Here is a 25405-nt window from a genome sequence, read left to right as displayed (position 1 = left end):
ACACAGTTCAGAAGACAAACAGCAACAATCTATCGTATAATTAAATGGTTCACAGATTTGTACCAACAGTTGTTCAAATTTACCAAATGTGTTTCCCAAGAAAAGCCAACCACGGTGCCACCATACTAGAGGCCCTGCTTTTGGAAGAAAAAAAACTAAATCCCAGAAATGTTCCCACAGGCCCTCTGCTGGTGAACAGCTCTGCGCGTGGCTCGCCAAACAATCGACGCTTTGTACCCCAACTCCCATTGTGCAAGCCTCCGAGCCCATTGAGAGCGGCAGAAGTTGCTGGAGCTTCACAAATCTGAGGCGACAGCCTGTGCATCGAAAACAAATCCAAGACCACAGTGGAACAATGGTGCTGGACAAATGCCCTCGCTTGTACAAAGACCAGAGCAGGGGCTGCTTGGAGGAGCAGTTGAGGGAAGCTTTGAGAAGACTTGCAAGTGGTCCCAGGCTCGCAACTTCTATACGTTTGTGGTTAGTTCTCTCATTTTTTGAAGGTATGAGTTGCTACTTCATCGAATGGCTTAATCAGTTGTGAGGCCATAATATTACGGTGTTATGTTTTCAGGCTCCTTGAAAATTTTTTTTGTGCAAATGTTAAACGGTCTCTTTTTAGTGTTCCAAATGCTTTACGTGTGTGCATAGCTTGTTAGAAGTTTGGAAAATGGACTAAATACTTCAAGATCGAATGCTACGATTACTTTTTAAAAAATACGTAATGAATAAGCACAATGGTGTTTGTTGTTTAATGGCAAATTTTAAACGTACATTTAATATTCAATTCTCATACACATCTTCAAAGTGAATGTTATACGTATAGTATAATAAAAGCATATCACACTGCAGTAATATTAAACATTGCTTTCACGTGCACTTGCATCAGATTTACAAATTATAAACCGCGTTTTGCAATTTGAGCATATGCACTTAGCAAACTGAATAACATTTAGTTCGTGCAACTTTACTCATCAAAATTAGTGAATGGCTCAACCCGCTTGTTAAGATTGACGTTTCACTCAGTAGACCATGCATCATTACAGCAACCCACCAATAGAAAGTTTTTATGTACAAATGGAAATGTCACATTTACAGTGTATTAATTGGGATATGCAAAATTGTCAGAAGCTGTAACAGAGAATTTCAAATCGCTCGTTGTGGGATGTCCTCTCAGGCTTCGAAATGTATTAGAATATAGCACAGTGGTTACAGGGTGACTCTTAGCGATAGACCAGAAAATGATGCTATGAAATCAGACACCTTCTTGACCCAGGCCTCAAAGATCATACACGACATTAATGCATTGAACTACTTGGTCGGGAATGTTGAAAAAGCTTTGGTTGCGGTTATTTTAAGCTTAAAATAGCGTGATGTCCCTTGATAATGTGTGATATTATTTTTGGGGGATGAATATGGTATTGAACAAACATAAAACAGCACTGTTTGTAATATATTCATACCATCTGATGCATGGTGCAAGTGTATGATTAATGCGACTATAAAATGGCAGTAGAACCTGAATTTTAACAGGCTTCAACTGTATTATATTGAGTAATGAAAAACATTTCCGTCACTCAACATATTAGCATGTGTGTGTTTAATGTGTCGCTTGCAAAGCACTATGCAAATTAGAGTGATGATATAGGTAAGTAGTTTTGACTCAACTGGCTTTCATTCTATGTAATTTATAAATGGTTATGTGGGTGATTGAAGTGTTGATATTGGCAAATGAGTCCAACTCTATGGGGCCCTTACTGATGTTTATATTTTATTCTTCCCAGCTTTGTTTGAAATCTGACTTTGTTCTTCCACAACCAGGTAATTAGGCACCATGGAAATGAGCCACATAATTCAACCGGGATATAATTGATTCAACGTGCCTGTCATCAGCGGAGCATTATGAAAATTGTGATTTAAATACCAAAATTGGTAATAACGCGTTTAAATTGACTACAGGTTTTCATGTAATTATGCAAGTGCAGAGTATGTTAACGTTTTTGCCACACATTTGCATGGACATTAAGGACAGTATTGTGAAGGTTAGCTATCTCGAGACATATAGGTTGGTAGAAATAACTCGAATGCTGCATTTGAGGCTAATACTCAATAATAATAATGATTAACAGACCTTTCATCAATCCACTGCTGGATGAAGGCCTCCCCATAACATTTGCATTGTGGATTTTATTTTGACCATACCTTACCAGAGTGGGTTTTTCAGATATCGCTCACCACTGATGCTAGCCACTGTGCCAGAGCTCAACCATTTCCTCAATTCCTTTCGGTATATGTCTCATAGAAAGTAACAAAAAAACTCATTAACATTACTCATATACTGTAAATATAAAATGATCAACTTACCTAAAATAAGAATTATTGGCAGAAGATGTTTTCACACATGCCAGGAGAGCTGTATGTCAGTCATATTCTGGACACACCATGCCATGCTCGATGGTTAATGTAAATCAACCAATTAAGGGAGTCTGGCTGCATATGGAATATTAATGTGATTGATGGTGGGGTAAAATTCAAGCACAGCTCGGCTTTCACCAAACAGATTAGCAATATCATGATGGAAATACTGTTGCATCATGGCACGAACATTTCTCCCGAGGGTCTTCATGTTTTGTTATTTCATTACTTATATATCGGTGACGCAAGAAGATGTTGTCGCTCGTAAATTGTCAACACACACCGTGATGTACACGATATACACGGCGTGTGTTGCCGGATGCGTGCGTAACACAACAGCGTGCCGTTACTCGTTTACAGCGGTGCAGCGTGTGTGTGTGTGCGTGTGTGTGCGTGTGCGTGTGTGTGTGCGTGTGTGTGTGCGTGTGCGTGTGTGCGTGTGTGTGTGCGTGTGTGCGTGTGTGTGTGCGTGTGTGCGTGTGCGTGTGTGTGCGTGTGTGTGTGCGTGTGTGTGTGTGCGTGTGTGTGTGCGTGTTGAGAACGTGGCAACGAAAACATTGGCTCGTACAGCCACTTTCACGATTCGATGGGTGGCAATCGCAGCGGTCATGCAACTTCGTTATGAATCCGGGCAACTTCAGTTTGAGTCCACACCTGCATCGGTGGCGCGTGACATCTGAACAGCATCTGGCCCTTGACCAATGTGCGATAGAGAAAGAACCAAAAGCAGGCAGGGGTTTGAAGCACGGTCACTCAAATGGCGATGTTATGATGGGTGCCTTATTCACCGGCGGTGGATTCAAAAGGACAGACATCATTGTGAATGGATCGCTTTCAAAATTACGATCGCCTCTCCGACTGTAAGACGTTTTTTTCTTTGCCTTTCTTGCGAGTGATTCGTTTTTCGTCAATCTCTGCGGCCAGCGTGCCCTGCATACACGTTCGCACGTACTCTGCACCATGGCAGCTCTCTCTCTCTTGCACTCACCGACCAAAACAAAATTGATGCTCCATTTCGATTTAAAGCTTTCGTGAGTGCAGGGATTCATCTTCTTGGTTCTTTCGGTAAAGTCACGTAGAAGGGAAGTAATAAAATAATAAAAAATAAAACATAATAAAATGAAAAAACATAATAAAATGAAATAATTGTGAGAATTATTTCATTTTATTATGTTTTATTTTTTATTATTTATTACTTCCTTCTACGTGACTTTACCGAAAGAACCAAGAAGATGATGCACCATTGCTCAAAACCAAAACCCCAGTCACCCCAGCATCAAATTTATTTTCTTTTTTTAAATATTGCCTTTGGCATATGTGTGTATAAATAAAGGGAGATCGTTTTCCTGTAATTTAGAACCAAGTGCCATAAAAAGCACCTGCTAAGTAAAAACTGTTCCCCTTCCCAGGCCAGTTTGACAGGAGGGAACAGTGTAAAAGTAGCGCTTGCCTGGGTCGGCACGGATGATCGTTTGGCCGTGTGCCCGTGCTGCGTAGCAAACAAAGTTGGGGGCACTCCGAGGTGTGTCGAGTTTTGTTTGAAAGTCAACAACAAGCCGACTGCAGGGAGCCAGTGTCGGTGAGTAGCGTCTCAGCAATGTACCACTCTGGCTCGGATCTAAAGTGAGATTCGAATTAAATCTGTTTTACGTACACGGGTTGCATGTTGGTGATGGGAATGGTATTGCTTCAAACTGATGAACTGTTTCATAGAAACGTATTTCATCGTGCAAGAGTTTATAATCGCAGAGAACAGGGTCTTCTATCTATGAACGGTCACTCAATCGAATATTATGTTTGTTTCGCGAAGAGCAATATATTCGGTAAAGTCACGTAGGTAAAAAATGAAATTAAAATTTATAAAATAAAATAATTATGTTTTATTATTCTATTTTTATTAATTTTTATTTCATTTTTTTTTACCTACGTGACTTTACCGAAAAAATTAAGAGTATGAATCCTTGTAGTCACGAAAGCTTCAAATCTAGAGCAATATATTGTTTTCGTTATGTGCCTGTTGTATGAAAAGCAAAAGGTCAATGTGGATGTTGCTGCATGTTACTGAGAGAGGAACTGCATGTTGCGTGATTTTAAGCCACTGAACAGTATGAAAACATCAGTTGTGAGGAAATACAGTAGCTGGAGTATTTTTTTGTTTTTTTACTTAAGCTTCAACATTCATTATGAAAAATAAACCGCTAATTTGTTTGTTTTTAATTGTAGTGCCGTTATAAAATACGGATGATCCTTGCCGTATGGAATATATCTAGCAATATTGTCAACATTGAATATAAGCGGCGTTTTTCCTGCAATACCTAACTAAAAATACTCCAGTTAAGCTGGTGGTAATAACAACATGTTGATCACTGGGTAATGTTGACATTGCGATGATAGGTATATAAAGTGTAGCCTGGTTGCATGTGCTAATGGGACACGTTTAATGACTTCAGATGCAATTCGTACTGTAAAACACCATGGGTGCAATTATAACGTGTGAACCAATTACTCCCAGAACATATCTATGTCTGTGCTTTTATTACACTATATTGGAAAAGTAAATCATATTTCTTTACAATTTACAGGTCCCCAGAAGTTACTGGAAGAGATAATAATGAAAACAAACTATTTGGTGTTATTAGCAAGAATGTAATTATGGAAGGCATTTACATTTGTTTTCATTAAACAGTTTGTGTACAGCTGCAAATGCCATCATAAGTGGTGTCGGATAGGTTCTGAGAAAATTATTCATGCAGAATCCGGCTTCTGTTATCTCACCTGGAAAATGTTAAGGAAAATATTTACACAGACATAATATAATTGTAACTAGTAATATTTTGGTATGGCACACCATATGACAATGGCAGATAATGATTGTGACACTAGGGTTATAATAAACAAAATCACAGGTGTTGTGGTTGATTCTGCATGTAAATAAAATTTTGGAGTTTGTAAAGATGTGTAATCTATTAGGCAGCTGCTGTTTCAGCTCAGAAAGCTTTTGCTTTTTCCCATTATTATCACACGCAAGATAATACATCTTTCACTTTGGTGATATAGTTTACAATGAGTGCTTTATGAATGTACGCTGAAATGTACTGCACATGTCAAATAGTGTACGCCTTGTAAACATTACAATCTACAAGGCACTTTTTGTTCGAAGGAAAATTGCGTTCGCTATAAACCATTGTAATACAATCATATTTAGTCTATCAGCCTATTACTTGTTTGAATAAATGCTGCTACATAACAGTGTAATGGAGAACCAAGAGGCTGATGGCCTAAAGGAGGATTCGTGTTTGTGTGGAGAGATGCATGTACAGAAGAGAATGTATGCTTGTTGAATTTATTACACCTAGATCCTCCACAGCAGCCCATAATGGGTTGTTGCATAATATCGCTGAATGGGCCTTCATTGTGAAGATGGAATGCTCTTGCTGATAGCATCTGAAGGCCCAGCAGGACATCAGAACTCCTCTTGTCCACGGTGATGTGGGGACGAACAATATAGATCCTACTATCTGCAATGTTATCTGCAAATTTACTCCAGTTTTTGCATTTTTTTTACGTGAAAGCATATACTATGATGCATTTTCCAATCATATCCATTTGTCTTCAAACATTTGTTTGTTCGCAATGCAGGATAGGAGAGGATGTGTGTAATAGGAGTTTTCTCAGACCCTACATCTGTAATAAGAGTCACAGGTAATCGAGTGGCAGATCAGACAAACTCTGCTCATGGGCCCAAGTGGTCAAAACCGGCACTCTGTTTGCTAGCTCGAACAAACGCTACTGGAAAAAAGTATTGGTCTGAGCGACCAATGGACTCAGACTATCCTTGTGTCTTAAGTTCTCACCTGGTTAAACAAAATAAATAAAGCTCTAAAAATGTTTGGTTTTGAGAGATGGATGTACAGTGTATATTTCACATTTAAAGTTGTCCTGCCTCTCCTTGTTACTTCCTAAGTTGTCATGGTGTTTGTAAAGAACTGTCGGTCAGAGAAGTTTGGGCTATCTGTGCACGGTTCTATAGAGGCCCATTTGTTTTGGGACTCGATCTGCCAATGCTAATTCGTCACATCCACATTGCTATTTTAGCAAGAAAGCGATGTCAACTGCAACGCACAACTACGAGACTTCAACGAAACATATGCAGTGTACAGGGAATTGGAGAAAAGGCAAGAAGTATGTTTATCAAGGGATTTTTTACCAGTGAACGCCAATAAGTTAGGAATGGTGCATTTTCGGCTAGAAGCCTCATACATACTAAATGTCAACAGGCTCGGTGCATGGCATTTAAGAAGGTCAACGCTTGCGTATGGACCTATCCAACATCTACTACGAGGATATTAAACAGCAGCGTGTGATATATACGGCATTCATATAGTTAATCCAAATTAGCGCTTTCATAACACATTTGAGAAAGCAATCGTGATTTGAACAAAAAACTAAAATAAGCTATTTGTTGGGCGAGGGGGTTGGGGGCTTTGAATGAAAACTGTTTGGGAATATTGCCCATTAGGATAACTTTATGACTGTCCGTGGCAGCTGCTATGGAAGAAAAGGCACAGGGCCAACGCGTGCAATGTGTTGGCCTCGACGAGAAATAGCAGCCTTGTGCAGCATGCACAATGAAGCGTTGACATCTGCAAGGGTTTAATGTTCAACGGCAATGTGATGCTCTATATGCGTATCTTGATAGATGTTTTTTTTTTATGTAAACATATCCTTAGGTTCTTGCTGCTCTTTGCAAAGTTGAGGTTTCAACATTCGTCTGGGGTGTGGATTAACTCTGCTTGTGAAAATATAACAACGTATCTTTACCCACCCTGGTTTGATCGTTAGCTGCTCCTCACTCAGAAATGGTCAGTGACTCAGCGCCCATGTTTCTCGTTGGCAAGTAAACAAAATTACTTTGGAAGTCAATAAAGAACAAGATGGTGCAATCTATATCTTCACCCCCATTCCAGCGCAAGTAAACAATACATCTTTTTATGGTCTAATTTACATGTGTTTTGCATTATCTTCGTTTTGTTGAAACTGGGCCACCCACTCCCCCCATCACCTAAGATGGAAAAAAACTTTTCTCAGTATCATCGTGACACGTCATACATACTACGAATAGAATGCAAAGGTGTGCTTACAAATAGCAGGAAGGCGCGACTCGATCATGCATTATGTGCACGTTGCTGATTGCTATGCTATACTGCAATTTGCGAATTTCGACAATGGATAATAATAATTGTTATGGATTACAAATGGGCCAAAAAAGAGCTCATCGTGATTTTCGGAGATTTAATCATCTAGATTTTAGCTCAAGAAACAGGCGTAAGCAATCTAAAAATGCGACACGGAGATGGGCGTGAGTGAACAAACAAGTGTGAAAGTGCTGCGTGGGTTTGCAGTGTGGTTTGAAAATGAGTCACGAACAGATGGGGCAGTCTCACAATGCTGCTCTTAAAAGACAACAGCAGATGGGTTGCGCTGTGTGTGTGTGCCTGCCAGGGCATACACTGCGGCTTCTTCAAGTTGTTTACAAGGCAATGGGAGTAAAATAAGAGATAATGGAAGAAGAAAAAAAATAATGATAAGTAAACTGGCTCTTGGAAGTGATATGCAGTATACCTTACCAGGTATAGTCCCAAACACAGCAAAGTATATAACACACAGCAAAGTGTGTAACACACACTTTGTTGGTGCTGTTTCGTGATAATAGGTCATTCGCAGTGGTGCACAAGTCCCAATAACTAGACAAAAACTCAACACATGCATCGATAACACTGTCTTAAAAAAACATGACTGTATATTGAAATATAAGCGACCTTTCGTGCAATGGCCCTTCTTTATAGCAGAGATGTAGATTTCGTATTCAAGCACAGGCAATAACATCGAGCCCAACAGTAACGGGTCGTGTGTGATTAGACATGAGTCATGACAGGCAGCTGTTGTGTCGTGGAAGGCGACTCAGCTGGTTGTACTGTCTGTACATTCTACATTGAAATGGCTGCTGGCACCAGATGGGAGTGAAATAGTGCAAGGGCGTCCCATGTAAACACGTGTAGTATACAATAATTATTTACGGGGAGTGGTGGTGCAGCGGTTAGAGTGCTGCACTATGAACCCGGCGACACGAGCTCGATTACCAATCACAGTCGACTCAGCCTCAAATGAGTACCTGGTGTGGCATGTAAACATTGACACTGGGGAGATAAAGGCGGTCGGGTGTGGTGCTGGTTACCCACTCCCTCGTGTACCGTTCATAGGTGTTCGCTAACAGTACTTGCCCTTACAATCTATTCAGGGCATCTTTGTCTTTATATACTCTACATCATTTACACGCACACACACACACGCTTTCACACACATACAGGAATGAGCTGCACTTTTTTTCTTCATCGACCTGGTCAATGCCTATGGCACCATTAATCGACCCGTGCCATAGACTGTTCTGCATGGCTTCAGTGTCCCCGGCTGTCATTCAGAACCTCTGTGAAGGGCACATATCTGCCTGTGTTTATCCACGCCGAGCTGCGTAGACTTTTCTGTTGGCTGATGAACACTGGCTCCTGACGAAGAAGCTCCACGGTATTTTGTCGGGTTTCCCCCCCCCTACCTGTCTATTTTACTCGTCAAACCAGTTACAGCAACAGACGAGAACCCAAATATTCTCCCAGAGACCACATACCACAACAGTAGCAGATATTATAAAAGGCTAAAATAAGCACCGTAAAATACAGCACGCAGGGTTGTTCATATCGGTATAATCGATAATGAAAAAGTTGTAATTTCACAGCGTTTTGAACTGCATGGTTGAAACGTTGCAAAATTTTCCCGGTTGTTTTCTGTACAACTGTGTTTCGCACAAGTACTCTGCAACAAAATGGCATCCTTACAAGCGAAAGGAAAACGTGTCATGTTTTATGCAAAATGTTATCACTGTACTAAGATAATTAAAAAAATTTGTTTGGCAAAACAACTCAAAGATCACAGAGCGTTTTGTGCCAATGTCAGAATTTTCATTACACAGGCTGCATTTGATATGGAATTGCATATCGGCAGGCCCTCCGTGTCAAACACATCCAAGTTGTTGTCAAACACGTGGGACCCTCAATTATCAATGAGACGTGTCATTTTGTTACAAATGCCGTGACTGATATGTGTAGATTTAAAGTGGGATGAAATTCATGACAAAATCTTCACCCTAATAAGTGTATGTGTTGATTTGAAGCTTTCGTGAGTGCAGGAATCCACACTCTTTGGTTCTTTCGGTAAAGTCACGTAGGTAGAAAAAATAATAGATCACGACGTTTCGATCGCAACACAAGCAACCGTCTTCAGGTGAAAAAAAGGGGCAATCTGCTGAGGCAGTGAGTTGAGGAAGGTGGTCACCACCTCATGTACAGTGTTATATTACTTACCGTTTAATAAATAATGTTGCCTCCAAGCTGTGTGTGTGTGCACCTAATTCGAACTCACTACACTGACCACTGGCCTCACTGAGCTCCAGCCCTTAGAAGGATAACGGAGCTTGGGGTCCAGGGTCCTAACTTCAGCCCAGGTCTTCACTCTTCGGCTTGGAGGTGACTGAACCAGACCCTTGAGTGGTCTGGCTTATATACTGGTTCGTGGCTTGCTCCGACCTTGCCATGCCTCCCTTCCAGAACTTTCTGGAAGGTGACATCATCGCCCGGTCCCCCCCTCCCTGGGTCCCGGGGAATGTGTCCCGGGATCTGTTTCCCAGGGATTGTCGTTGGCCCCTTTTGGGCCATGGTCATTCGCCCTCGTGTGATAGCGCTTCTGCCCCTTATTGACGAGAAGGGAGAGCTACCAGCCCACAGAGTGGTGAGTGCCGATTATCCCCCTACATTAATGTAGGAGCGAGCAGGAGAGAGCGAGTAGGAGAGAGAAATTTGATTGTAAAAAAGATGTGTTAAAGAGGACTCGTGACGTGTGCCTTAAAGAGCGGGACAACGCATGGATCAATTAACCCGCAATACGAGGGAACACGGCAAGAAGGAGATGTAAGGGGCACGACGGAGGAAGGGAACAAACGCCACAACCCTAGACACTCCGACATTCCCGAGCACTCCAGAGCAAGGATCAACGGATCCGCAAGCATTTGGACTGAGTCCGCAATGTTGGTCCATCAACGGGGACGGCCTCCTGCTCCCGGATTGACCGGAGGTGCAGATTGCGGCACAGGAGGCACAGGAGCAGCAGGCTCAGCAGCAACTGGCGCATACTTGATCCCGGTGAGGTCCCGAGCCCCGTCCACGGTCACAGGCCCGGATGCTGTGGACGGCACGACACAGTCCTTCCGAAACACACCCTCCGGACACACCATCCCCGGCCCGTCGGACAGATCAGACACCGGCAGGCCAATCGTTGTAGATAAAGAGGCGATACATGGAGGGACAAACAGCTTCAACCAAGAAGGATGGACGAATCAATGACAACGGCCCACCCGGATACACACACATTGTGGCCGTTTCACCTCGACCACTTCCACGGGTCCTTGCCAGGGCTTATGTAACTTTGGAGATGTACCAACCGGCACCTGGGGGCAATGCAACCATGCCTTGTCCCCAATGGACCATGGCAGCACGTGATCCCGCTTCCTCGCATTACGTTCATTTTGGCTTTGTTAACTCTGGCCGCCTCTCGAGCAATAGAAATATGCTGTAGTGAAATTTGCACATGCTCAGACAATCTGGACTTCCCTTTATCCAGTGACGAACCCACTTGAGCATCTATAGGGGGCACATTCTCCCTCCCATACATGAGAAAAAAACGGTGAAAACCCCGTGGAAGTATGAGGGGCCATCCTATACGCGGCGTGTACACTCGGCACATGCAAATCCCAATCCATCTGCCCAGCGTCGACCGCCTGACAGAGCATGGAGGTCAAAGTTCTATTCAGGCGCTCCACCATCCCATCTGTCTGTGGGTGGTACAGCAACGTCCTAATTTTCCTAGTACCCAAAGTGTCGCAAACTCACGCAGCAATTTAGACGAGAAATTGCGCCCCTGGTCAGTGAGCAGTTGCTCCAGGGCTCCCTTGTCTATCACATAACAGTACACAAACGCCTCCGCAATGGAGGCCGCTGCCTGGTCAGGCAGCGGCCAAGCCATAGGCTATTGGTAAAAATATTCGACCCCCACTAAAATAAATTATTCCCCCGTGGAGTGGCCAGGAAGGGCCCAAAGATATCGAGTGCTACCAATTCGTTAATACACGAAACCGAAATGGATTGCAGCGGTGGATGGGACTTCCACTGCGGCGGTTTCCTGTGCATGCATTCAACACATCCTTGGATCCATTTGGAAACATCGACTGACATCCCTGGCCAATAATTGTCACGCTGTATTGTCAAGAGGGACTTCTGGACACCGAGGTGCAACAGCTCATCCTCGTGCAGCACGCGAACCAAGTCACCCTGGAGAGCAGTGGGGACGACAAGCCACCAGCGATCCAACATATCCTCTTTCCACATTAAAAGGCCGTCATGAAGGATCAATCGGGGCCCGTCAACTGACACAATAGTTTGTGTACCAACTCACCTGTTAGGTCTTGATTTGAAGCTTTTGTGACTGCAGGAATCCATACTCTTTGGTTCTTTCGGTAAAGTCATGTAGCAGCAGTCGGTGACGGAGGGCGATTCTGGCATCTCCTTGCGAAGTGCCCCGGCTGGCCGCAGCGGAAACAGGCCAAAGGTGGCCTCTGCAGCACCCAGTTCTCACATTGACATGGTCTCCAGCTCCATCAATGATGCACAGCATTGCCCTGTCTCTGATTCCACGGCGGAACCGCAGCAGCGACGTCCCCCCCCCTGAAGACACATCACCGGCCGGAACTACCACCACTTTGCTCGGCAACCATCCCTTCTGTTCCCCGTCTAGCTGTGGTCCGCCATCCACGCCGCCATCTGAAACTAACGCTGTAGATTTTCGTGGGCCTGAAGACACCTGGAGGCCCACCAGGATGTTTGGATGTCTTCGTCACACACAGGTAAGACCACTCACATGTCTCTAGCCAGTCCCAACAGGGGGCTTCCGGATTCACACCAGGGTAAGCAGCACCCGCTAACGCCAACAGCGCGCTGCGATAGGCGAGAGGCGTCTCCTCGCTTACATTGAAGAAATTTGTGTCGCGTGTCAGAGGCGGCTCGTACACGTCCACCTTCTCAGCATAAGCACCCTGAAGAGTGGACTTTTTCTCAGTAGGAATAGCTCTGAAGACCACAAGAGTGTCGTCGTCCAAAACAGTCGGCAGGGCGACCAGCGTCTCCTCTTCTGTCAAATGTACTGAACGAAAGCCGCCTCGAATCGCCTCCAGTCGCCATCTGCCACGACGAATTATTTACTTTGAGGAAGTCTTCGAGTACGATCGGTTACAATTCGCGCATCCTTAGCGGCGGCCGCTGTGTCTTGCGCACCACGCGTCTCTTGTAAAATGGCAGACTCCGTCCGCGCCTCTCGCGTGCCTCCCAAAATGGCGGCGTCGGACTGCATGCTTCCCTTTGCACGCGTAATGGCGGCCGTCGCGCCTGTAGATGAAACCCACCGAAACTTCCACCCCGGAGCGCCCCGCCACCGTAGAAGCAGTGAGGAGCGACACCAGCTGCACAACCACCGCCCGCAACGAGTCCAGTTGCTCCGTCACCCTCCTCTACCAGGGCTATTGTATCAGAGCTATTGTTACCAGGGCTATTGTATCAGAGCTGTTGTTACCAGGGCTATGTTATCAGAGCTATTGTTACCAGGGCTATGTTACCAGGGCTATTGTATCAGAGCTGTTGTTACCAGGGCTATTGTATCAGAGCTATTGTTACCAGGGCTATGTTAACATATATATTACCAGGGTTATGTTATCAGGGATATGTTACCAGTATAATGTTCATTATAAATGTTTTTGGGTTAGATCGCATAAGTATGAATGTGTCGTAGCTCTCCACAACCCGACACAGCGAGTGAGGTTTGTCACTTAAACAAGACGTGCCAATTAGTAAACTACTTCAGCCCGCGGTCAGCTGGAGAGTAAATCAACAACATTATCAGGGCTATGTTACCAGGGCTATAGTGGAGTGGTTATTCGAAAACAATGGGTACTTTACCGGAATAGTGCCTGCAATAACAAATGCTGTACTGCCACGTATAGTACTGCAATTTAGATGTATTTATGCAGTCTGTTTTGGCGTCAGTCAATGGAGCTCACACCACGTAAAGAGTTAATTGAAGTTAAAATTATAAGAGCGCAAAAATGTGTCCTTGAAGAGTATTATTTTTAGATACAAACCATGCTACTGCACGGTAGTTACATACGTAGCCGCACCGTATACACATTTTCTTGTCTCAATTAATTTCGGAGATATCCACTGAGATGTCACGCCCCATTTTCAGGGAAGGTGAATACCCTTGGCAGGGATATTGTTTTGCCCTATCGTGATTAGTCATCGATAGTATATGTAACTGAAAAACACCGCTAAATAAATAACACTCATCATACCAGTATCCTTTGGGGTGGCACGGTGGCTAGATACAGTATTACACAACTCGCCTGATATACAGGCGGTTTTGGGTTCGATCCCAACCCTGATGCCTGTATATTTGGAGTTTGTGTGCTCTCTTACACTGTGGTCTCATCGAGTTTCTCTCCGGTTTTCCCTCCACGTTTAGAAACATGCTTTTAGATTAGTTGCTTGCGATAAAATTCCACATGATTAGCCACTTTGTTAAGCTATTATTTGCGGCCAGGTCACTTCTGAAAAAGTGCTATATACCTCAGTGGGCTTTACCTGCTAAAATCAAAATAAAATTTTAGTTTTAACTTAAAATTTCATCATCAATTTCAAAACAGGACTTTTATATTTTTAAATGTGTGTGGCTTAAATGCTGCATGTATCAAGGCAAATACAACAGTATAAGCACAACTACATTATTTTTCTCCACGTGGAAATACAAATGTTTTGGTCTTTTGGTTTTACAGACTGATATTAATCCAGCAGCACTTGTTTCAGCATGCAAACTTTGGATTGCTTTCAACCTTCATAGTCTCATCATCAGGCCAGCTTGTTCAGCAAATGCTGCTGGGTTGCTAGATGTTTTTGGCAAGAGCACTCCATGTATATTTATTCTTTTAAATGATAATGCAACTGAAATTGTGAGCATTTTTTTATCCTAATGAATGTACCGTGTTAAAATTAAATACTCTATTGTCTAAAGTAGTGTTATCCATTCATATAATGAGTAAAGTTACTAAAGACTACCACACTTCTCTGTTATTCTTAAATTGGTAAGCGAGTCGCTAAAATCTCTAAATATGCCTTCATATAACACAATAACACAATGCCCGTGAACAAATGATTATGACCGTGCTTGCAAACTGGAGGTGTCACGTTACCATATATATTACAAACTCAACCTTTGGAAGCAGTTAGTGAAAGGGGCTTACTTGTTGTAAACTCGTTTTTATTATAAGTGAACATGGCTAGTCACAATAATAAAGTCAGGATTTCCATAGAGTGCAATGAATATATTAGTATTCAAAGGATATAAACATCAATGCCTGCACCATATTCCCTTTCTGTGGTACTCTGTGTCTCATTTTAGGTTCCGGCTCCAGACTCGCGGATGTGATGCATTGCACGGCAGCCTTGGGAGAGTGAACACAACCGTGCCTGTCCAGTGTGGGCATCATGACTGCTGCTCATTTTTCAGAATGGGTGACATTTGATGAAGAGCCCGGGGTCCCAGAGTGGGAGAAAGTCTCTTCCTCCGATGCTAATCAATGCAGGGCCAACATTGCAAATGGAATTGTCAATTCTGCATTTGACTCGCACTGCTTAGAGGGGGAATCTGAGATACGTAGCTACGTCACTGATTCTTTGAATGAGCCGCTCAATAGTGAGACAACCTCTTCGCCAGAATGTACAACCATTTCTGAGTATGAATCGGAGCTGTACACTCCACTGCATCCAACAAATCCTTTTTTGACGAATCTGCTTGAGCCAGCGCAGACATCACCAGTTAACCCTTTTCATTCATACTGTGAGCACTTGGAAGATGTAATTTCGAAACCTTCAGGGGAAGGAGACTGGGGAAATAACCTCTACTCATCATCAGTCACGTGCTTTCCCACTAACGAGGTTGATGAAACCAAGCGAAGCTCGGGCTTCTCTGATGGAACGAGCAGCCAGATAAGTTCAGTGGAGTCTGGCCATCAGGAAGAATGTGCCGTGAAGTTGACGCAGAGTCATGCCGTAGACTCTCACAGCCTCAATAATCTACCATGCTCTTCTGCTGTTGTCTCATCGCTGTGCGTGCATTGCCCCGACTATGTCGCTCAGAGTGAGGGTTGGCATCTAATGCTGCGGATCCCTGAACGGAAGAGCAAGATGTCATCTCGACAATGGGGACCCATCTATCTTACTCTCAAGGATGGGCTGCTGCAGTTCTACTACGAAAAAGGCTTAGAGAAGCCTTTTAAAAAGTTCACGTTGCAAATTGGCCATGAGCTTTCCGAATTTAGACTGGAGCATTTTAACGAGCTTGGCAAAATTCACACTCTACGAATCGAGGCCGTTGCGTATAAAGAGAAGCGTAAATTCCAGGCAAAGCCAACGCTCTTGTTTGCTGACAACAGGTCTGAGCTGCTGAAGCTTGGCACGACCGATTACGGTGACTTCACCAGTTTCGTGCAGTCGGTACAGGATGAGCTGATGAAGCTGCCATGTCCCGTGGAAACAGACGTGGCATATATGGAGGATATGATGCTGGTGGAGGTCTTCGATGAATTTCAGGGCATTCTAAGTGTGGAGAATGACCTCGTACAACATGCAGTTACTACACATATTCAAACGGTTGCCTTTATTTCTGGAAATCATGATTGCTGCCTCGACTTTCACAATTGCCACACAAATTCGACGGAAACTGCATTCACCGAAATTGACAGCATGGCTTTCTATGGCTATCAATTCCATTCCTGTACCAAATTTGTAGAGTTCAACACATCCAAAATGGTTAAATTCACCCCGCCAGATGCTTGCAAGATTGAGCTGCTGCGATTCCGCACAATTTTCCCAGAAAAGGGGCTCCCGTTTCTGATAAAAACCATAGCTACTGTTCAAGGAGCCTTTATTGAGCTGCAGTCTTGGCTGGTGATGTCAACAGAGTTCTCATCAAATCAGAGCCCCCACCTGCTTGTCCCATGTGAGAATGTTATGGTGCGATACCCAATCCCGGCAGACTGGGTAAAAATCTTCCGCACCGAGAACCTCATCAAGCAAAAGTCACTGACCGCTAAAGTGAATAAGAGCGCCAAGTTTGGCAGTGTCAGCTGCACCGGTTCAGAGCCATTGATGCAAGTGACCATCGGATCTGCAAAATATGAACATGCGTTCAATGCTATTGTGTGGCGCATTGAGAAGCTACCAGATAGGAATGTTGGTAAGTGGCACATACATACACACACACACAAAAGACGATAATTTATATACCCATTTAGAAGTTAGCAAAGTGGGCTGGCAATCCAAAGGTCACTTCTGTTCTGGTAGTTGAAACAGTGAGGCAAGTTTCTTAATGCCTCCCCCCGCCCCCCGCCTCTGTCCACCCTGCAGTGTCCTCGTTAATTGGGGTACGCCACGCTAAGTAAGTCTCGTGTTGTGGGGTAAAGTGTGGGTACTTCCATCTCTTCCGTGATAATTTTGGCCAGCGTGGAAGAGTAGGCCACGTTGCCTCTAGAGGGGCAATCTCTTGAGCTCCCTTTCTTGGGAACCCGTCCGGAAGCAGTGGCATGAGGAAATTATCGCAGGGCTGCACCCACTAACTTTCGTTTCCCTTTTCGATAATGGCAATAAATTGCAATTCCAAATACATTACTTTAGCAGTAAAGCAAATATGGATACAAATATACATGAACATTCAACACAAAGGCCGTTTTAAAAGCAACTGTATCTCCATAACAGATTTGTCCAAGTGTCGAATTGTCATTTTGAAAAAGAAACGCTTTTTTTTCCTTCTCCCCTTTTTTTCTTTTGAAGCTGCAGATCACCCTCACCGCTTCTCGTGTCGCTTGGAGCTGGGATCAAACAAGGAGCTTCCTTGTGCATTCTTCCGTTCCGTGGACGTGGAGTTTGACATGCCAGCGGCGATGGCTTCCAGGACCGTGGTGGGCTGCGTCAGCTCGCCTGCGAATCCCAACCTGAGCAAATGTGTCACCTACAAGTCTCACTTTCACTGCAAGGTAAACAATGACACGTCGAACAAACCGCGCGTGTCACAGCGAGCGAAAGGAAGTGAACTTTGATTGTTGGTCGTCAATCAGTTCAAGTGCTAGGTGCATTGATGCATCGCAGGATCGTGGCAGGTGGTGGTGGCTTGGTGAGGCCTGAATCCAGCAGTGGGCTAACCATGGCTGCTTCTGCTGCTTCTGCTGCTGCTGCTGGTGGTGATGATGATGATGTTATTAAGACTGCCACATAACAAAAAGCTACTGTTGGGCAATCTTTTAGGCAATTAATTTTTTTTATCTTTCAGCAATAAAGACATTGTCAGAAATGGTAGCTTTGATATACTGTACTGTATACCGGTGAAGCAAATGTGTTGCAATATTTTTTTTTCTTTTACCAGGTAAAAGCCCACTGAGCTATATAGCTCTTTTTCAAAAGAGACCTGTTCACAAATTAATTATAGCTCAACGAAGTGGCTTATCATATGGGAATTTATGGCAGCCAAATACAGTAAACGCATGTTTCTAAATGTGGAGAGAAAAAACGGTGGATCCGGCGACCACGGGGAGAACATGCAAACGCCATATATGCAGGCGTCAGGGTCAGGATCAAACTCACGACCTCCTGTATACCAGGCGATGTAGTTAATATCTCGTCAAGTTGATGAAGGCCTCACCAGGTTGCTGTCATTGCTCAAAGCTCATCGATACACATGAGTTGATTTCACCAATTCATCTCCACGGTGGTATTTTGTTACATTCAGGCAGTGTTAATGACAGATAGGCATTTTCTGTATGTCCTTGTGTCCTACTGCCAATGGATATTCTTACGTTTTCACTTAAATCTATAATCATCCGCAAGTGGTGATGGATTCACAGTGACCTTATTCTCCCCTAAGGTCTTGCCGATGTTCGTGGACATGATAACAACTGATTGTGCTTTCATCTTCAGTTACAAATTACATCCCAGATAGTGGCCAAGTTAAATGCTTTAAGCGTTGGAGTGAATGCTCTATAAACTGTTTTAAAACCAATCTTGCATTGCAGGTGGAAATGGAGCGAAGGTGGTTGCATCTGGGAGATACTGATGTGGAAGAGAGACCTGCAGCATGTGCACTGCAGTGAAGGCAATAATGACTATTGATAACGGATTGAATAGCAGCAGGACTCGCTGAAGCCGAACATCAATGCATCACAAAAGTCATACAAAAGGCATGGGGTAATGCCACGCGGGTCGAGGGCCTCATTTTCCACTTCAACTAATTGAGGCCTAATGACCCCTGAAGCCATGTGATAAAGATGTATCATACCTTGATGCGTGTGATTTACACTCCATTAAACCTGAGCTAGTTTTTTGTCCCTTTGAACACCCCCACATTTTTCAAGAAAAAGCCATAAAATGTGACCTCGTATTTCTTTATTTTTCTTCCATACTTCCTCTGCTAAGGTTTGACCAGATGTGTTGTTCAGCAAAGTTTGCTTCAGCTCTTGTGAAGTGTCAACAGGGAAACTAAACTCAGCGATCTCTATTGATTGAACACAAACTCACAGTGTGACACATCCTTGGATAGGTCTCCCTGTTCACACACCATTACATTTTTATAGAAAATCACAGTCACCCCTGAAAGTTAAAGATGAGGATCATAAAACATTTGAGTCATCCCCATATAGTTGCTAAGGGAACAACATGTATGATTGATGTATGTATGTTAAATTTAAATTGTTTGATGCTGTATTTATCAGTTGTGTATCATCTGTGAATGCATTACATTACATGAATATCTTCCAAAATCTAAATGGAAAATGTAACCTTACAGTAGTTCAAATTGAATTTTAATGCAATTTCTTTTTGTTGTTGACAGGGCTTAATTTCTCATAGAAAAATTCTCTGGAACTCACAACCCTCCTTAGAGGGGGGGCGGTGGATGGATATTTTCCAGAGCAGAGCTTCAGTTAGAATTAAGCCCTGGTTGTTTATGACTAAATACAATGTGGAGTATAAGTAGAATGTGAGACTATAATCCAGTGGAGCAGAACAGCTCTGTTGTACAATACTGTGTACTGCATGGGAATTTGCTGTCTATTCACTTGAGGGTAAAAAAAGGGATACTATGAATCACCACCTCCAGGGTGCATAGAGCATCTGTAGTGACTGTACACTTTTTTGTGGATGATACAAAAAAAACTCGCTGCATACTATTTGGAAATTTAAAAAAACAGTTTTTGCATGTACCAATAACAATGTAAATCTTTTCATTGCTACATCCCCATTGAATGTTTTCTTTTTTAATTCTGTATAGGAGGATCTTTTTCTCACGTGGCAGATAATATTAATGAATGCCATCATAGTCAATTATATTACAATTATGCATTAGAGAACAACTTCCACTTATCTGAGGTGATTTATGGATGAAGATTGCTGATCTCAATGATCTGCAATGCTACCTTCAAATCAACTCTACTTGTCCACAGAGGGCTGCAAATTAATGTATGTTTGTTGTTGATAATAGGGTCCACAGACTATAGGAATTACAGATAATAGGGTCACATATAAGAGGAGTCCTACTCTTCATCCTCAACAAAGTATTGGCCACGGCCTGTAATTTCAACCCGTAGAAGTAAATATTCACGAGGTCTCCTCGTTTTGCTGTGTGCCTGCTCTGGTTATGACCTGCATGCGCTTCTAACCAGGCAAGTGTTATTTACACATCGTCACACTCAATTAATGCGTGCTCTTTTTTTATATATATGCTGTAATTTATTTGTGGTCAGTGTAATCTTTCTTTGAAATGTAACTTTTCGAAGAGTTAAATGCAAAAGTGCACGTATTTTTTTGCATGTGTATTCTTTACAAGTATTTTCTGTACACAATTCTAGTCGTGATGAGCACAGGTCTAGTGGTGATTATTGATGGCAAGTACTCGATCGTAATGGATTTTGGTAGTGTTTAGTACAAAGGAATACTCTGTGTATGGCAATGTCGTGTTAACGGAGAGTTGTTGATGTGGCAACAGCGGATTCATCCTTCAGAATGCAAACTCAAGACTTCCCTTCTCTGTGTCACTCTATTTGCTGTTTGTAATCTCAGTTATACCCTTTAGCCATTTCTTCCCCAAACCACATACAGTACAAGCCTGCTGCTCACCCTCTTCTGTTTAAAAAAAAAACTCTTTTGTCTTTCATATTTTTAATTGTAAATTTTATTGTGGGTTTTTCCTATTATTATCTTCAATTTTTTTGTTTTTTTTTGGTTTTCTATCTACGTGACTTTACCGAAAGAAAACCTCGTTCCTGATTGCCATTCGCCATGGCTTCCACACCCACATTCATGTGCTGTACTACCCTCTGCAGCCTGTTGAAATTGACCATACAATATATTTAGCCACCTTATCCAAATCTATGCCTTCGTGATGTGTATTGATGCAGTTTAGTATTGAGTGGTTTATTTTAAAACCATTATAATGTCATGATAACAGTATTCAATGCAGTCTAGTGCATTGAATATATTGAGAGAACAAAAGGCTGAATCAAATGTTTTGACTTGTAAAATTATGAGCACGGGAAAGTGGATAACGTGCAAAAAAAATTAAGACATTTGAACAGCTGGTTGCAACTGAGAGGAGTATCCAATGCAAAGCTGGTGAGTAATATCACGGACAGAACTAAATTGAACAAAGGCCACACTCGCCGAGGTCTTCAAGAAAGGGCACAGCACAGAGCAGTTTAGTGTGGGCGAACACAAGTGATACACACAACCGATTTCCATGGTTCGTTATTTTTGTAAGCCCCTAATGGGGCAAGAGCAAATTAATCGTTGTTACACCCGAACTATCTGGCCGGTGTCATTACCTGGTGAGCTAAAGCTGATCAACTAAATGTGTCTTTAATTTGTTAACTAGAGAAAACTCTTAAATCACCCCACTCTCACCCAGCACCTGAGCGGGTTGTGTTTAAGGGCATTCTAGCCATGTGTAGTATATAGTATACTGTATTTATTGTCAAAGTTATCACTTATTACAAGAGCATGCTGCTTAGTGCTCATTAATTTGTACAGACGTAGAAGGCCCCGTTGCATTGTTTTCAAGAGAATCGTATTATGGTATTGTTCAATGTAATTTTCCACGGTAAAAAAAGTAATTTTAGACGTTGCATTATTTTAAGGATAATTATCAAATATACTTAAACGTCAGTTATTGTATACATATATTACTGTATAAAAATAAATGAGCCGACAGTATTGTACATTTATATGTCAAAAAACAACACGGAATACATATTTGCCTGAGCTCATCCCTGGACAGCTCTAGCTGAAGTTAATCCCTGGTTATAACACAGTCGTGTATAGAATATAGTCTAACACACTAGTGATTGTTTTATTTAGTTAAATACAGATTTGTTTTAATCAATATTAACACAACAGCAGCACATCATTATTTGCAAAAAACAACTCTTAACAATGCCATTTGTTAAATGGAAATGTTTGAATTAATCCTGCATCCTTTTTCATATACACGGTGGATTTAAGTTTTTAGAAAGCTCAAAGCCGTTCATTAGCCTTCTAATTAATGTTAGATCTTACAATGTACTTTCCTCAAAGGAAATAGGTTCTGGAATATGCGTTGAGTAAAGTTTGTACTTTATTCAGAAAAATGAAAGTGTTAACATTTTCAACGACGAGATGTGTTATTTCATTAAACTTTACATTGATTTTTTTAGTTTAAAAAATGCACAGGTAAGTTGTGCGTATTGACAGTTTCCCATCGGTAATGTGGTAAACAGATCAATAAACTAATTTATCGCAATGCAGTACCTACTAATAAAGGTTGCCCTGTTTCCAGTCTGTGGTTGTCTGTTAATTAGTTACTCTTTTACACTTCACTTCAAGTGACAATGTGCAATCAATGCTAATCATTGCACACCGTATGAATTCGTCATTTATTGAATTCCGTGGAAGTTTTTCAGAATGATCGCTGCATATCAACGCAGTGCAGTACAGCACATGGTAACTCTTATCTCTGGTGGTGTGGCAGACGAACACGACACATCCTATTATACGGAACACTATCCTCAAATTAATTTCACTCATCCGGTTTTAAATTGTGCGGATATTTGAAGATAATAAGATGCATTTCCCGATTAACTTCTCTTATTTGCAAAAAAAGGAACATTTTGCAAAGCAGGACTGGAAAAACAACCGTGGATAATAGAAACAATCGTGGATAATAGGTGTTTTCTAAGACAATTATCCAATTATTGGAAATAATAGGATTTGCAGGTGATACGGCCACGGGATAAGAAGAGTTCTACCGTACTGAACAACACTGCGATTATGCAGGTTGCCTCCGAATTGCATTTTACCACGGCGGATATCGCTACAATTACTGTTCACAATCGAGAGATAAAATGATAAAGCTACAGCCCTGAAATTTCTTGCTCACGCCGATTGATGGTGGAAGGGTTTCCACTCTGGTTGAACTCGAGATAATCCCTCTTGAGTGCATTCGTTGGTCTACTCTTCCATGCTGACGAGACACCTTGGAAGAGGTGGACAATGCCGACACTTTACTTCACCACACACGACCTGCTGGATGGGACAGAGACACAGCGATTATTTTTTTAAATAAACAATCCCATCATTTCATCTGCTGGTGCTGGGAGATTGAATCGAACCACCGACCCCTGGATTGCAAGTCCAGTGCACGAAGCATTACACCACAGCAGCATCCCAATTCTGTACGACTCTGTAAATGTGTGGAATCGGCGAATGCTGTATCCACTACACGTAAACCATTTTAGAACCTCCAACTTCCTACCCTTTGTTTGTGAAAATACAGAACACTGACACTTTTGGACATTTGAGCGCTTCTTTATTGTGTTTGGGATAACAAGATATGAAACATCGTCCAACGAAGAAGTTACCAAAAAGCCAGGTCTTGTTGCATCCTTCAACCTCCAGAAACGTCCGTCCCCCATGGTCTCGTTTCCCGTTGCGATCAGTCACCTCGAGGTATAAATTAGATTCCCGTCTATTGCCTTTCTCAGCCGATTGTGTGCAGGTGTCAATTGCATGTTTTTTCTCATTCTCAAAATGATGGCTTGACGTTGGACCTTGCAGTCTGGGAACAATTCTTTCGCAGTGTAAACATACTCGAGGGCGACTATTTTCACTTTGGCTTTCATTCGTTAATCACATACAATGAAAGCAATATAAAGGTGCAAGCCCTGAAATTGCTTGCTCAGGCCACTGCTGGCAGAAGGGCGGCCAATAGAAAGCTCCTCTAGAGGGTATTTGGCCTACTATTTTACGTTTGGTAGACATCTGAAGAGATGGAATTACCGACATGAGCCGTCAATCGATGAACTGGTGTAAAAATGCAATTTACAGCACGCAATATTTAACGGACGTAAATGACCGTGAAACTTGCGATGCGGAGCTAAGTTCGGTGTTGCTTGAAAGCCAGGCGATAGAAGTGGCCGTTTAAGCGTCTATTAAAGGTAAGTGGAGATTGAATGCTGCGAATGTGCAGAAGGATAGTGTTCCAGATGGAGGGGGTTGCCATTGAGAAAAGATACCCGGCAGTGATGGTCCTGGTCCTTGGTATGAAGAGGAGGTTGTGAGTTGCACTGCGGCTGTTCTACCATGAGCTGTAACATCGGGTTTCGGAATGAAAAAATATACAACGGACAACCAAAAGAAGAGGCACCGTGGCAGAGAAAAGTGATCTTGTAGTTGAACCTAGCAATATTTGAAAGTATTTAACTAAATTATATACTTTATTATTTTACCAGGTAAGACCCACTGCGCTATATGGCTCTTTTTCAGAAGCGTCCTGGCCACAAATGATAGCTCAACGAAGTGGCTTATCGTGTGGAAATTTCAAAATACTCTAAACGCATCTTTCTAAATGTGGAGGGAATAACCGGAGGACCTGGAAATGAAATCCGCACGAGAGAACATGTAAATTTAAAAAAATGCCACAGGTGTCAGGGGTCGTGATTGAACCCAAGATCTCCTGTATAACAGGTGAGGTAGTTCACTTCTTGCCACCATAGCGCCCCTTACAGCTGTGACCATTTATAAAGGCAATGGGGGGGGGGGTTAACAAACTTGCACTGGGAGATCTAAACTGATGACCTCTGGAACGCAAGTCTGGTGTATTAACCAGTAGATCACAACAGCTTGTCATCCATAATACTGTAATGTGAATGAACAAGGCTCATTGGAATTGACATTATGGTATTTATGTGTCGTCTGCCAGGCCCTTTCCGTTAATGCAATGCACAGCTAGCGTTGAGAGTTCCAGAATGTCTCTTATTATGACATGTGGCTGACAACATTGAATAGTACGGGAAAAATGGTACTGTGTAAATAGTAAAAAATAGTTAAGTCACTTTTCACATGCATTTTATCAAGATAAGTTTATAATTTACTAATAATGACGTTTTGACACTTAGGATTATAGCACTGGTGCTCTCATGGCCATAGTAACCACCTGCATGGGCAGTGTAATGGGGTCCTGGCCTCAGTAGATTTGCTTTGGGTGTCACTAATTTGAGTTTAGCCTGGCTACATGATTTTGTAATGCACTGCAGCATCCTTGAGGGTGACATTTGATAAAGGGGAGTAACCATGCTATAATTGTATGCCATATGAGAGTTATTGTTGCCTCTCCTTATATTGTAGTATCTCATCATCATTATCCTCAGCCATGGTCAAGCAACTACTGAATTAAAGCCTCCCCACATATCATATAATCGAATGTTCAT

General features: G+C 42.5%; 1 protein-coding gene across 4 annotated transcripts; it reads left to right on the top strand.

Moving 5' to 3' along the window:
• The first annotated feature begins 265 nt into the window (after positions 1–265).
• LOC144933527 (stonin-2-like) lies at positions 266–22465 on the top strand. 4 transcript variants are annotated; one of them, XM_078858402.1, is made up of 4 exons: positions 266–480; positions 15022–16857; positions 17451–17653; positions 18686–22465. In XM_078858402.1, the coding sequence occupies exons 2-4, from the start codon at positions 15108–15110 to the stop codon at positions 18761–18763; spliced, it is 2031 nt and encodes a 676-aa protein (XP_078714528.1). In that variant the 5' UTR covers positions 266–480; positions 15022–15107; the 3' UTR covers positions 18764–22465. The 4 variants fall into 4 exon arrangements, with proteins under 4 accessions (XP_078714528.1, XP_078714527.1, XP_078714530.1 ...); XM_078858401.1 differs by having other exon boundaries at positions 266–503; XM_078858404.1 differs by lacking the exon at positions 266–480 and adding an exon at positions 1651–1821.
• Positions 22466–25405: the final 2940 nt, after the last annotated feature.

Source organism: Lampetra fluviatilis, chromosome 7 (assembly GCF_964198595.1).
Source record: "Lampetra fluviatilis chromosome 7, kcLamFluv1.1, whole genome shotgun sequence".
NCBI lineage: Eukaryota > Metazoa > Chordata > Hyperoartia > Petromyzontiformes > Petromyzontidae > Lampetra > Lampetra fluviatilis.
Note: the sequence above shows the minus strand (reverse complement) of the source record. Positions and strands in the feature narration are given on the sequence as shown.